Source organism: Neopsephotus bourkii, unplaced genomic scaffold (assembly GCF_033783945.1).
Source record: "Neopsephotus bourkii isolate Nb327-2 ecotype Australia unplaced genomic scaffold, CSIRO-AGI_Nbou_v1 NB_1615, whole genome shotgun sequence".
NCBI classification, from domain to species: Eukaryota; Metazoa; Chordata; class Aves; order Psittaciformes; family Psittacidae; genus Neopsephotus; species Neopsephotus bourkii.
In genome coordinates, this window is record NW_026902090.1 from 4,921,870 (window position 1) to 4,935,955 (window position 14,086).

The 14,086-nt window shown below is 40.1% G+C and overlaps 1 protein-coding gene across 7 annotated transcripts in view; it reads left to right on the forward strand.

The window, feature by feature from the left end:
• ADD3 (adducin 3) overlaps positions 1-11,688 on the forward strand; it is a 101,769-nt gene extending 90,081 nt beyond the window's left edge. For 6 of the 7 annotated variants that reach the window (XM_061372651.1, XM_061372654.1, XM_061372652.1 and 3 more), the window contains 10 exons: positions 241-390; positions 1,316-1,459; positions 1,548-1,646; positions 2,678-2,860; positions 3,691-3,948; positions 4,863-4,982; positions 6,275-6,364; positions 7,498-7,621; positions 8,529-8,624; positions 9,294-11,688. In XM_061372651.1, the coding sequence (XP_061228635.1) occupies positions 241-390; positions 1,316-1,459; positions 1,548-1,646; positions 2,678-2,860; positions 3,691-3,948; positions 4,863-4,982; positions 6,275-6,364; positions 7,498-7,621; positions 8,529-8,624; positions 9,294-9,592 (1,563 nt within the window). In that variant the 3' untranslated portion in view covers positions 9,593-11,688. The remainder of the gene's footprint in view (positions 1-240; positions 391-1,315; positions 1,460-1,547; positions 1,647-2,677; positions 2,861-3,690; positions 3,949-4,862; positions 4,983-6,274; positions 6,365-7,497; positions 7,622-8,528; positions 8,625-9,293) is intronic. The other variant, XM_061372656.1, reaches the window with a different exon arrangement.
• The last annotated feature ends 2,398 nt before the right edge of the window (positions 11,689-14,086 follow it).

The window sequence follows — 14,086 nt, forward strand, 5'->3', positions numbered from 1 at the left end:
GGTCAGTTAGACCAAAGAGTAATATATGTTGTAGCAGTGTCGTGTCTTCCATGGCTGGACTTCCAACAGCTATCAAGGATTTGGACAGCAGGATGGTTTATTGACATTCAGGTTCATGGTTTCTCCTATTTTTTTAATGCTCTGACCCATAAATACATGGGGGAAATTTGGTACCAAGCGAGAAAGTTGTCAGTTTTTGCAGACTGTTTTAAGTACTGTTCCTTTGTTTGACTTTTCCAGGTTAAAGTAAACATCCTGGGAGATGTAGTTGACCAGGGAAGTACGAATCTAAGTATTGACAATGCAGGATTCAGTCCACATGTGGCCATCTACTCCACACGCCCTGATGTCAGATGTGTAATACACATACATACCCCTGCAACAGCAGCTGTAAGTCTTCTTTCTCGCATAAAAAGTAAAAGAAAACAGGTTTACCTCATAACTTAGAGCGCACTTCTGAATCTGAATCACTGCTCATGGCAGTTTTGGTTTTGTTCTAGTATTGATTCTCCACTGGTAAAGAAAGGTGTGAGGTTATCAAATAAGCAGAGAAAGAGGGCTAGGCCAGCACAGTGAAATTTGTCCTCAGGTACAAGTGTACTTGGGCTAGGCACTGTAAAGTACATAGTTTACACGGGATTCATTTATAGCATCTTAGACCATATAATGTGCTGTATGCATCATCATTTGTAGAAAAGCTTTTGGATTCTCTGCTTTTCTGCATCATTTCCATTCTGCAACTTCATTTTTAAGTGGTTTAATTAGTAGTTATGTTCAGTTTGGATTACCTCACTGTTAAAAAGTCATAGTTAACATACAAGCTTAAAACAGTCTGTATAACAATGATAAAATTGTAAGGAGACTTGAAAGAATTGATTTGAGATAAATAGATAAATTCATATTATTTTATATTTAAATGCATAAACATGCGTTCCTTGACTGCGGACAAAAAAAGGAATAACTTCTTTTATACTAGCTTTCTGAAGTTATAAATATGGGAAAGAAGGAAGAAACATTAAGTAGGCTTATACTGTGAATTAAACATGGATACAAATCCCAGAAATTAACTTAGCTGGGATAATTTGTCTTTTCTTGTAATGACTGTCCCTAGGTTGGGTAGCAGCAGCTCTGTCACCCTATTGCAAATTGGATGGGGGGGGGGCAAAAAAAAAAGTATTGTTTCTAAGCTTAAACTATAAAGAGTTTGTATGTCCTCTAGCAATACATCCTGCTAAGGCTTGGGTGGTTGAGATGTGGGGCTTAAGGATTGCATATTTTGCTAATTATCAGTAAGTAATTAATTTTCTTGAAACAGGTTTCATCTATGAAGTGTGGCATCCTTCCCATATCACAGGAGGCTCTGATTCTGGGAGATGTCGCTTATTACAACTACCAGGGATCTCTTGATGAACAAGAAGAGCGAATTCAGCTTCAGAAAGTTCTTGGACCCAGTTGCAAGGTATTCAACCTCATTCACGCTCTTCATAAACCATTTTCATGTACTGTGACAGTTTCTACCATTTAACATTAGTGTCTTCATTTACTAGGTATTAGTGTTGAGAAACCATGGTGTGGTAGCACTAGGAGAGACACTGGAAGAAGCATTCCACTATATTTTCAATGTGCAACTGGCCTGTGAAACACAGGTGAGAGAGAATTTATCTGTCTCTTGTTTCAATAATTTCTGCTGTTGAGTTATAAATTGCATCCAGATGGGAAGATCTCTAATATTACAGAATATTTGTGATTGTGGAAACCAGTAATCACATAACAAGTCAGAGAAATTGGAACAATCGGGAAAAGAGAGAAGGAAGAGCACAAAGGTGGTCTTCCTAGAAAGAGTGTCACTTTAAGTGACACTCTTAAGGATACAGGCTTTGTTCCATGCTGTGGAGAGTGAGCTTCATGCAGCAAGTCTGTTGGATAATAGATTCAGTGGTGCTCACTGCATGTGGGAAGCATGAGTTAAGATCTCTTGACATCCAGCTTGTTTATCAAAGCTGAATGTTGTGACAAGAAAAGAAGCTTCTCACTATGATCACAAATATATGTAAAACCAAATAAACAGAAGGTCTTTGGAGCAATGGTAGAGGATAGGCTATTTGAAAAGAATGTGTGTCCCAAAGCCAATTATTTCTGTTTTGTCAGCTACCTAGTTAAATATCTAGATATTATCTATAACCCAGAGAGAGAGACCACTGAAAAGGTCCTCACCTTCTATAAGTCTTGAACACACCCCCAGAAACGTCATCCCTTTGCTCTTACTTGTTATCCAGTGACCCTGTCCTCCCAAGTAGGCTATTGGAGGTGCAAATGGCAGCCTCCCACTCCTTTCCTGTCCTTCCTTTTCCTGCCATTTATGTTGCGTTTGATCACTCATACGTGTTGAAGTAGATATAAAAATGAACAGGTTTTAGTCTTGTGATGTAAGGAAGGACCTTTTTAAGGTACTCTGGAAGCTGGTGTCTGAGTCCACTCCTCTTAAAGTGCAGTTTTTAGCAGATATTATCATCCTTTCCACAAGAATCACTTGCTATATGTTTTAATGCATTTTTGCACAGTAGAAAACTAGCTTGAGAAACAACTGCAACATATGTTTGTGTTTCTTCTGTGAACTCAGAAAAGCAGAGAATCCAAAAGCTTTTCCACAAATGAATATACTTATTCATGTCTCTAGGTTCATGCATTAGCTGGAGCAGGTGGGATAGACAATCTCCTACTACTGGATCTGCAGAAGTTCAAGCCTTTCACACATGGTGTGGCAGCAGCTGGAGGTGGTGGGGTTAATATGGCTTCACAACAGAAATGGAAAGTTGGGGAGCAAGAATTTGAAGCACTCATGCGGATGCTGGACAACCTGGTGAGAACATGTTGATGGCATTGTCCTTATAGCCTCTGTAAGCTCTGAGTGTAGGATTAGCTTCTGTAAAGCAAACTGTTGTTTCTGGTTTCATTGTGAGTTTGAAAATGAAGATGGAGTAACTGTTATTGTATATGAAATCTCTTCTTGGTTTAGGTCTTACAGTGTCACTGTATCTGACAGTAGTATTATGTCTTGATAAGAATTTATGATGTTTTGAACTTAAATTTTGTCCAACCCATCTCACAAACACATTTGCTCTTTATAGTAGCTTAACAGTAAATATATGTTTTAATGGCTACCTAGTAAATAGACTGAACATATTCCATTTATATTTTTTATTCACTCTAATATTAGGGAATAAGAGGAAAACTTATTATTTGTTTGAAATATCCATTTCACTGCACTTTGAATTCTGGAACAGCCTTCGATACAAATAAAAGTGAGGGGTATGGGAGAGTGTCATGAATGAGGATGTGCCATTTTTCAAGACAGATAAGTGTCCTCATGAATGCTACCTAGGTCACAACCTGAGCAGGGAGTCATTTAGTGGTCATGCATTCACAAAGGTAGGAGGAAGGTTAAGTGTGAGTTGGGTCCTGTCCAGCTGCTGCTGTACTGTATTTTAAATGGGTCTCTTGAATGCTAATGCTATGAATGAAGATGGGCAGCACCACTAGCCCAATCTCTGAAGAGCTCAGTGGACCTCTAATGCATGTAGAGCAGCACACAAAGCTTCCATGACTTCTTTGGGTACCTTTTTCTGATTTTTTTTTATTTTATTTTATTATTTTTTTAACATTTTTTCCTTTTTTCTTCCTCCTCCATAGGGATACAGAACTGGCTATGCCTATAGGCAACCTTTAGTCAGGGAAAAACCCAGACACAAGAGTGATGTGGAGATCCCAGCCACTGTGACTGCCTTTTCCTTTGAAGATGATACAGTCCCGCTTTCCCCCCTGAAATTCCTAGCACAGAGGCAACAAAGAGAAAAGACAAGATGGCTGAACTCTCCAAACACATACTTGAAAGTTAATGTGCCTGAGGAGTCCTGGAATGGGGAAACCAGTCCCAGGACTAAGATCACGGTAAGTAGATTTTTTTAGGGGGTCGCATAGTTTTTGCAGTACTTGAAAGTAAATTACACATGGTTCATATGAAGAAACCTTTAACAGGATTAGCAAATAAAAATAGGCTTTGGGGAAACTGAATGACATTAGTACTAAAGGCCCCCTCTGTTTGGGGCAGGGGGGTTTAACTGTTTGGAATAGTAACAGTTTATGATAAAAGCTAATAATGATTTCCTTCTTGTTGCTAACTCTTCTGATTCCAGAAATAGAAAACAGTTTTTCTACCATATTTTTCTGTGCTATTAATTATCCACCAAACATAGGAAGGTTTTAAATCACCCATGGGTTGTTCTGTTCTCTACAGATGTGAGATACAAGCTCTAATTCATCTCTAATTGCCCCTTTCCTGTTTGTGAGCCTACTGAAAACAGACTTCGAAGAGTCTGTTCATGCTGCTACTTTTAATGATGATCAAGATTTTTCCTCCTCCTTTGGCTCACCAAGATGCTTTCACTGTATTTGCAGCATGGAGAGAGGTCACTCTTTTGGGACTACGAAGCATGTTTGTTGTCAGGTTGCTCCCAGTTGCATAGTGCAACTGTAAAAGCATCAGCTCCTCCTGCTGGCAGGCTAGCGAGCTTTTAAACTGAAGTTTGGGACAAATGCCCTTAGCAACTGATTTAAACCCCTGCATTCTTAAGGAATGCATTTCACGGTTTACGAAAAGCAGTCTTGATGGTACATGTTCAAGGCAATTTAAATCCTCTTGGCAAACACACAGACCTGCAAGGAGTTGGTTGGCATGTGGAATTGAGAATAAAGTCAGAAAGTCCTTTCTCTGTATCTCCTTTTTAACTCTAGGACAATGCTGAAAATCGTTCCTCCCCTTCATGCTGGTGTGTTTAGCTTTTTTTGGTTGTTCTTTCTTTAAGTGGATGAAAGCTGATGACTCCTCCAAGACTAGTGGAGGAACTCCAATCAAAATTGAAGATCCAAACCAATTTGTTCCTCTAAACACAAACCCAAGTGAAGTGCTGGAAAAGAGAAATAAGGTAAAAGTGTGATGATATGAAAGTTATTCCCAAATAAAATTATACGTTCAAGTAATGATCCAGCACAGCAGTAAAATAACATGTTCAAACGTTCTGATTTTGCTAAGAAGTTTCTTACCTTTATTTTGGCACTAACATGCGTTTATTTAAATATCTGATATACACGAAATCCATAAATACATATGCTATATATATATGTAAGCTTTGAATGAAATAGTTTGATAAATGATAAGTATTAACTCTGGAAATGATAGATTGGGAATGGTAAGGCCTGCTATTTAGCAATATATTTAGTGATTAATTAGGTGTCAGCATGAACCAAATTGCTATGTGTCATCTAGAGCACGATTCAATCTCAGACTGTAATGTCACTCTGTTCTGTATTAATTTGCCTAGCAATTATTAAGGTGGAGCTTCTATGGTCCAGTCTGCTTCATAATAGCAGTAAAAAGACAAAATGGGAGATCTTTGTTGGACCTCTCTCTAAACACAAATATCTCACTGCTTTTCCCTTCCAGCACATAAGACACTGACTGTCAGAATGGCCAAATACTCCACCCTAGACATAACTATATTAACAGATACTCAGGACACTTTCCATTTGATTACATGTTCTTTTCTTTCGTGGAAAGCACCATATCAGTGTCCGTGGGGACTGAACTGGACCTAGAAGGAGAAACTCCCTTCCTTAGAAGTGGAAAGGCACACACTAATCATCTGGAGATTAATAGTACAAGCCCCAGAAAATGATTTTTAGATTTATGCATGTCACTGTCTCATTAGATAGTTTATTCCTATTTTTCTGCTATAGATGTTATTTTAATACAGTCTGTACTTGTGCTTACATCTGATCTGTCAGTCTCTTAAACACTGACAATGTGAAGTGTGGACTGTTGGTTTGGGAAAACAGTGAGCTGGTTGCAAAAGGAAAACTTTACAAACCTTTGTGACTGCAGAGGTCTCTCTAGTAGCTTAACATGGGTCTTTTATGGGATGGAGAGGACAGGTTCAGAGATACACTGTTTCTTGGAGCTCATTTCTAAATACAGGCTTCCATGAAGTGCAGGAGCTGGGACAAGGGTGGATATCTGGGAGTACTCAAAGGACAAAACAACATAATGCAGTGTATCCAGAGGTGGAAGAAGAGTTCCAGACTTTTAGGTGCAGCAGCATACAGATTGATCCTCCAGCCTTTCACTGCAGCCTGTGTTACTGACTTTGTGAAGATGATGGGCATGGGATTTGATAAAGATAAATATCTGTTTCTAATCCAGTTTATTTTCTCTATATAGATACGGGAACAAAACCGATACGACCTAAAGACAGCAGGACCACAGTCTCAGCTGCTCGCTGGGATTGTTGTAGATAAAAAGCCAAGTCCGGTGAGCAAGACATAATTCATTGATTGACAAATATTTGGGTTATTTAGCTGCTTGTCTTTCAAACATCAGTTGGGGCCATTTTCTTTCCAAATGCTTTGTTAGAACTGATTATTTTAGTGCCAGATTCTGGATGTGTAATACACTTTATTCATGTTTCATTTCAAAGGCTTGAACTGTTAGTTTCAAATGGAGATATGCATGGTAAGTTTGCCTATTGTTAATATTAACGAAGTAGGACCCCTGCCTAAGACCATTTAAGCTAAGGATGAACTTTGCAATGCAGGGTGCCAAAAATCATCTTTTCATCAGTCTGTGCAAATTCTGCTAAAGGAAATAATACTCAGAAAAACTAAATTTAAAAGGTGGGATGGGACCACGTAGAAGGCAGCTTTCATTAGAAATGTTCTTCTCTTTGGGAGACCTGTCCACACTAATCTCTTCTTGAATAGAATAGACTCGCTTCCAAACAGTACAGACATCCTTAATAAGGCTATCTAACAAACTGTGATGAATTGTAATTGGAATTCTATAGATCTACAAGGTTTCCAACTATCCATGAAATAGTACATCTGTTTCCTCATTTTGGTTTCCAGTATTCTTTTGTGATAACCCTTGAGTTTGCTTATTTATTTCAGGCAAGAAAATATTTTGTGAATGAGTATTCTTTCTTCCTCTTGGAAGAGCTCTTCCAGTTAGGTTCCGAAACTGGTGAATGAGCATAGTTACTTTCCTACAAAGAAAAATCCTAGAATTTGGGGCATTTGCAGAAAAACATGAGAAACCTTATTTTTTAATCCCTCTTGCTAAAGGAGTTTTACTTGTCTGAAGGGTTTGTTATTCCCTGAGGTGTAAGCTGTTGAGGCAGATCTCTACTTTAAATCTGTCTCCCTTGACACACACAATCCCCAACCCTCAAATATGATTGTTCTGCTGCAAAAGGATGGTGATTTAAAGCTCGGTACTTAATATTCATTACTATGTGAATGCCTATTAAGTGGTTAATTTTTGTCTGGATACGTCTTATGGTTTTCTTCTGTATTTGGGCAAAAAAAAAAAAAGAGACATTAACCACATACATCCTGCTTGGTCATTTGCTGCTTTTTTTTCAACTGTCATGATTTTCTCTTTCCCAGCCAATGCAATTTGAAGATGATGAGCATGCACCACCAGCACCACCCAACCCATTCAGCCATCTCACAGAAAAGGAACTGGAAGAGTACAAGAAAACAATTGAACGCAAGCAGCAAGGGTTGGAAGGTCAGTAGTGTGTTCTTAAGTGTTGAGATTGAATGAGTTAATTTTTACTGTATAATTATTAGTTATTAGTATGTACCATTCACAACTACTTTGAACTAATCGTTCCTTGAGACAACAGATTTTTTTTGTTAAATGTTGGTTTGGGGTTTGGTTTTTTTCTTCGCTTTGGTTGGTGCTAACATTAAAGCAATGGAAGGTTCACACAGAAATGGGGTTGACAAAGCCACACTAACATAATGACTTCTTTTGTCAGAATCATAGAATAACTTAGGCTGGAAGAGCCCATGAAGGTCATCTTAGTCCAACTTCCTCCTCAAAGTTGCTATCAAAGTTAGATCAAGTAGCTCAGGTCTGTGCCCAGCTGAGCAAAAGTTTACTGAGATGTTTGGTCTTGGCTTTTTTAGTTTTAATTCTGTTCTCCTAATGTGCAGACTCATTTATTTTCGCTTTTTACATCTTCCAATACTACTGTTGCAGAGGGAATTATTAATTCAGGGTTGATTTTCTCATATATATATATATTTTATTAAACAATAACACTTACTATACATTCTTCTCCACTAATATTGTGTAATAAAACGATGTTGCTATGTGCCACATTCAGGGCATAGCGTAATAACTTACTGTAACAGCAAACTGTGTGACTTAACAGGTAAAACAGATGCTACTTGGAATGCAACCCTACCAATCTTTTTAATTTTTCCTATTAAAGAACTAACATGTAATGGTTGTTAGCAGATAAATGTGTAAATCTATAATTCTGTGGAGTTTAAAGTGTGTACCGTAACTTCTTGATGTTGTCAGCATGAACAACACAAGGCAGAGCTGTAAATCCTGTAGCACTAGCACTGACATTCTTGCTTGATTTTTACTTTGCATGGCTACTAATTCAGATCTTGTCCTGCAGATGCTGAACAGGAATTATTCTCAGATGACGGTTCATCTGTGTCACAAATTCAGTCACAAACTCAATCCCCGCAAAATGTCCCAGAAAAATTAGAAGGTATTCCATGCAATTTCTGTACAATGCCAATGGCTCTGATAACCTGAGTCATCCACTCTTCTGCTGCATTCTTACACTTGCATTAAGTCAACTGAGCTAAAAAGAGCCCACTTCTATCAAGTCTGGGTGGGGCTCTGTCCAGAAAACTGTTTCCCAGTCTTTTCTAAGGCTTAGTTCTGGCAAACAGAAACCAACACAGGTCTGAGTTTCAATTTAAATATTAATAAGGTGGAGGGAATCGATTCTATTTTATTTTTTGCCTAAGACTTTTCCAGCGAAGTCTAAGAAGGCATTTTGAAAGTCTAGTTCTCCAAGAACACCTGTATGGAATGGCTGCATTTTCATAAAGTAGTCTCTTGCAGTGAAGTGGAATTCTGAATGTGCTTGAGACCACGTGTATATGCAGACTGTATTTGTATATACTCTCTATAGCTTGAGCTGTACGTATACCTGCCAGAGATAAGATTAGTTTTTCCACCCTGTTTTCCTTTAATGACACTTTCAAAGTATTGTCTGCTTACAAGTGTGGATAAAAGGGAAAAAAACACATCTAAGCACTTTGGGTTTCATTCCTTGGATCGCAGTCCAGACTCACAGACTTTGTTTCAATACTGGGTTTTTCTGCATGATAGTGTACAGAAATAATTGCAAAATTGTCTATTCCTTCAGAAAACCATGAAGATCTCTACACCCAGAATGCTAACCTAATATCTGTGGAGCTGCCAGTTGTGGTGGTGAACGGCAAGGAAGATGCACATGACGTGGAAGAAGATCTCACCAAGAGGGTCAGTCAGCTAACCACTAGTACTGTGGAGAGCGTGGAGATCACGATTAAAAGCTCTGAAAAGATAGAAGAGGCCCTGTCCCCTGAAGGGTCACCTTCCAAATCCCCATCAAAGAAGAAGAAGAAATTCCGCACTCCTTCTTTCCTGAAAAAGAGCAAAAAGAAGGAGAAAGTGGAAGTGTAAGTGCAGTTCTGTTGCGAGGAGACATTGCACATTTTAAACGTGTAAGTTGACCATTAACAACGTAGTGTTAGGGGTGTGCAGTAACTGGACTTTTAACCTAAACAAAAAGGAACTGGAAGAGGTTTTGCTTTAAGAAAACCAACTAAACAAACAAAAAAACAAAGAAACCCTTTCATGCTAATTGAAAGTTAGTTCATCTCTCGCTTAACTGTGTCCAAAGTTGCTATGAGGATTGGAAACATTCATTAGTTTCATGTAGGACTACACTGGCAGGTGCTCAATTCCCATCATAGCAAGATCAAATACCATCACAGTATGCGGCAGCAAGTTCTGCTTGGAGTATTTTGCAGACCTGAAAATGATCAGTACAGCTAAAGTCTTCATTAAAGTTGCTGTTGAGTGATCAGAGGACTTTTCAAAACTGCTGTCTCATTTGGTAACCAGCTCATACATTTTTGTATTGTGATTTTGACCATATATTTGGTTTCTGTACCCCTGTTTGAGCAGGTGCATATGAACAGCACACCTTTAAATCTTTTTTAAGATAGATCGTGTAGAACTATTATACACTGGCACATAATATTAGGGAAAAAACTGTGTAAGAGAAAGTTTATTTGGAATTATACAAAATGTCTAAAGAATTCCATTCTTCAATAACTTTTTTGCCAAATATTTCATTTTAGTGAAATATAATTTTTGAAGACTTCTTTTTTATTCTATCAGTTGGGGGGGACACCCTTATTTTTCAAGAAGGGGGGGTTTTATACACTTAACATTGATAATTTAGTTTAACTGGCAAAACAAAAAGATTTTATATGTTCAAATGTTTGTATACCACTCAGTATAAAGGTATTATAAGCATGTGAACCAAGCATTTAATAGTAGAGTGTATTTAAGAATGCTTGGGTTAGAGTATACTTAAATATAATTCAGGAATCCAGGGACTTAGGAATCAGAAAATAAAAGCATATAAAACTGAACTGGATTCACGTTTAAAAATTACTTGTGGGTTGTTTTATTTTTCTCTCATGGTATTGCTAATGAATGAAGAAAAATAATCTCTTAACATAACCAAATGAAGGAAACAAAACTGTTAAAAGGGAAAGTGAAATAGTAAGAAAATAGGAAGAGACAAAAGAAAGTAAAAGTTTGGTGATTATTTTTTTTAAATATATGCTATGGATTGTGGGATATTTTTATTAAATCAGCAAAGTGACATTTCCATATTAGACGTTTGAAATCATTTGTATGGATTCATGCGGAGTGCAACACTTTGGGTTTCTTCTTCGCTTTCATTTGAATTGTAAAAGGGTCTCATGAATCCGTGTTGTCCTTTGGGTGAACCCAGAGCAAACCAGAGCCTAGTGCCATGGGTAAGGGTGGTACTGCCACTTACTCATTTTTACTGATGTTGTCGTTTTAGTACTTTTACTGTATTGTAAATACAAACTAAACATAGACATTAACGTAGGGTTTTCTTCACTGTGTCAAATCGTCTGTAAATCAGCCATCGCAATAGGAAGTACATTTTGAAGATCCATGTGATTCCCAAACTGCCGGTTGAAATATTATACCATATATAATTGTTAAATATGGCTGGAGAGTGGTTTGGCATGCACCAATGTTGATTATAGCATGTTTGGGGGCTGGTTAGCTTTGACCGTGTCAGTGTGATAACGCAATGTTGGAATGGATCCTGGAAACAATTTTCTAGCTATCACTAAATACTGGAATCAGTGTTTTTAATCATAGTGGAAACTTTCAGTTGCTTAACTTTGGGGTTTTGTTTCTTTTGACGTTCTACATTTCCCGTGTTGTATTACACCAGGTGTAGAAACAGTAACCTGTGAACGACGCTTTTCATAACTTTTTTAAGAATATATCTTAAATGAATGCAATGTGCATAAATATTTTTTAAGATGCAACCCGTGAACTATTTGCACCTTTTGCTAATGCCTCTATTTCCTTGCTTTGGCATAAAGAATGAGCCAGCCGACTCCTGTGTCCTGTGGAAAATATATAAATGTTATCGGAAATCGCTCATAGATGTAATGCTAATTAATGTTAAATCACAAATAAACAGTATTTTAAATAGATGGGTTGTGCAGAGCGCCCTTCTGTCCCTGCAGCGCTCCCACATCACTTCCTTGTTTCGAAGATGCTTTGATTATGCACATAACTCCTTGAGAGCTCATCCTTCTTGCTTGTGCTTGTTCTGAAAGCTGTGCAAGAAACCAGTGTGATCGTATTAGAGAGTGGTTGTTTCCTCTGTCACAGCTCCTGGAGATGAAAGAGGACAGGCCTGTGGTAAAACAGCTCTGTGTTGTCAGGCAGTGGGGTTGAACCCGAACCCCAACTGAGTGTGTGCTGCAGGCTTTCCTCTCCCAGAGCACCCTGCCCTGTCTGCTTGGTCTCACTCTGCAGCATGGGTTTATGTGTGACAGCCCAAGACACAGCACTGGGGTGGTTTAAGTGCTGTCAGTACAGAGCAGGGAAATTGCTTGTGGAAATCACCATTTTTTCACTTTATTAATGAAAACAGAGGTTTTTTTTCTGTCTGGAAGATTTCTAATGCCAAGTTGCTTGAAGACATCTGTGTCGTGCCCTGCCAGCATACGGTATACCTTGGAGGCTGCAGAGGCTGCAGTGTTGTGTTTGTATAGCTGCATCAACTGTGTGGAATGTCTGTAAGGAATTCAACACATATTTATTTTCACTGTCCTTCCACAAATCAGCCTTTTTGTGCCCATTGACAAGAAAGTAAAACTGCATCCCCCTGAGCCTGTGGCGGTTTCATGAGCTCTGTCCCTGCATGAGACATTCGTTTTGATTCAGCATCTTAAATAAACCTTAACCAAGATTCGAACTCTATCTTACTATGGTTTGTCTCCACAGACTCTTGGAGGAATAGTAGGAATCCCATCCCTAATATTAAGGCTTCTCAGCTCTTTGCCACAGTCCCAGTTGCAAAGCCAGCATCAATTCAGGTTTCTAAGAGAGGATTGTCAGAATTTAGTGTGGAGAAATTTGTATTATCCTGCAGGCCTGTTCTTTGGAAGCGTTACGTGTTACATGTGCCAGCAGGACCTGCAAGCAGTTTGTACTTGGAGCAGAGCACAGCACGGACAGTTTCAGTCAACTCTGATCAGCTTGTGAGCAAACAAAGCAAAGCCTGAAGATGAGAGCTGGAGAGCAGAGTTCATTGTGCAGTCGTGGTTCAGAGTCCCAGACGCAGCCTTTGAACGGTGAAACCTCAGGCGGCCTTTAGATGGCATCAAACTCCCACGTTTGCTGCCTTCGCTCCCTGCAGCCGGAACGCCATTAACAAAGAGCTCTCCAAGAAGTGCTTCGGTGGAGATTTTGCGGGCTTTATTCCAGTTCCAGCGCAGCGAGATGAAAGCAGACATCTGGCGGCTGGGCTCGCGTACAGTACTGGTTCACTTCAAAACCCAGCAATGGAGCAGGCGAGACCTCTGCTCCCCTCGGTCCCCCCGTGCTTTCTCAGCTCCTGAAGGATGTTTTGAAGGGGTTTTTGTGCTTGTGAGCTCTCTCCACAGAGCAGAATGCCCTCGTGTTCAGTATTTCCTCCCTAGCAACCTCACCCACGGGCTGAGGGCTCTCGGCATTTCTGGATGGTTGGGGCAGAAGTGATGGGAGACCAGTGAAAGGTGTGCAGTGGGACAGGGCTCAGAAGCCGCAGAGCTTCAGGTGTCTGGGGCTGGGGCAGAGCCTCGCTGAGCTCCTCCTCAGGTGAGGGGTATCTGAACCACAGAGTCACAGACTGGTTTGAGTTGGAAGGGATCTTAAAGCCCATCCAGCTCCAACCCAGGGACACCTTCCATTAGACCAGGTTGCTCCAAACCCCATCCAACCTGGCCTTGAGCACTGCCAGGGATGGAGCTGTCCCAAGGCTGTTGGTGAGGTGACCCAACACCACACATGATGGGCACCACCAGCCCTTTGTGCTGAAACCAAACCCGTGAAAACCCAGTGGCTGCAGGCGTGCTCCCTGCCCAGCCCAGCACGGTCAGAGCAAGGCCATAAAGGAGAAGGTGCCTGTTTGGCACCGTCTGCCCCAGCTGCCGTGCAGGTTGCAGCTGTTTGTCCCAGGCACACTGGAATGGAGAACCAGAAGTCACGGAATCCACATCTCTGGGAAGATCTACAGAGAAGGAAATCATTTTAAACCATCAGGAAATGTGCTGCTGTGGGGGAACCGCACCAGTTCTGGAGGTTGTGCCGACTTCCCATAGCTCTTTACAAGGGAATGGCAAGGGAATGGTGTGCTTTGCCACTGCCAACCCGCTTGTGTCTTCTTGCCCTTCAGCAGGCAAATTCTGACAAAGCCATCTTGGTCCCCATCTCTGAACCGTGCGTTGTTGGAGGCTGAGGGCAGGGTCTCAGGAAGCATCACTGTGCGCTCACCCTGGTTTTATGCATTTCTCCAAGTGTCCTCCCTTCACCTGTGTGGGAAGTGGGATATTGGGCAAGTTG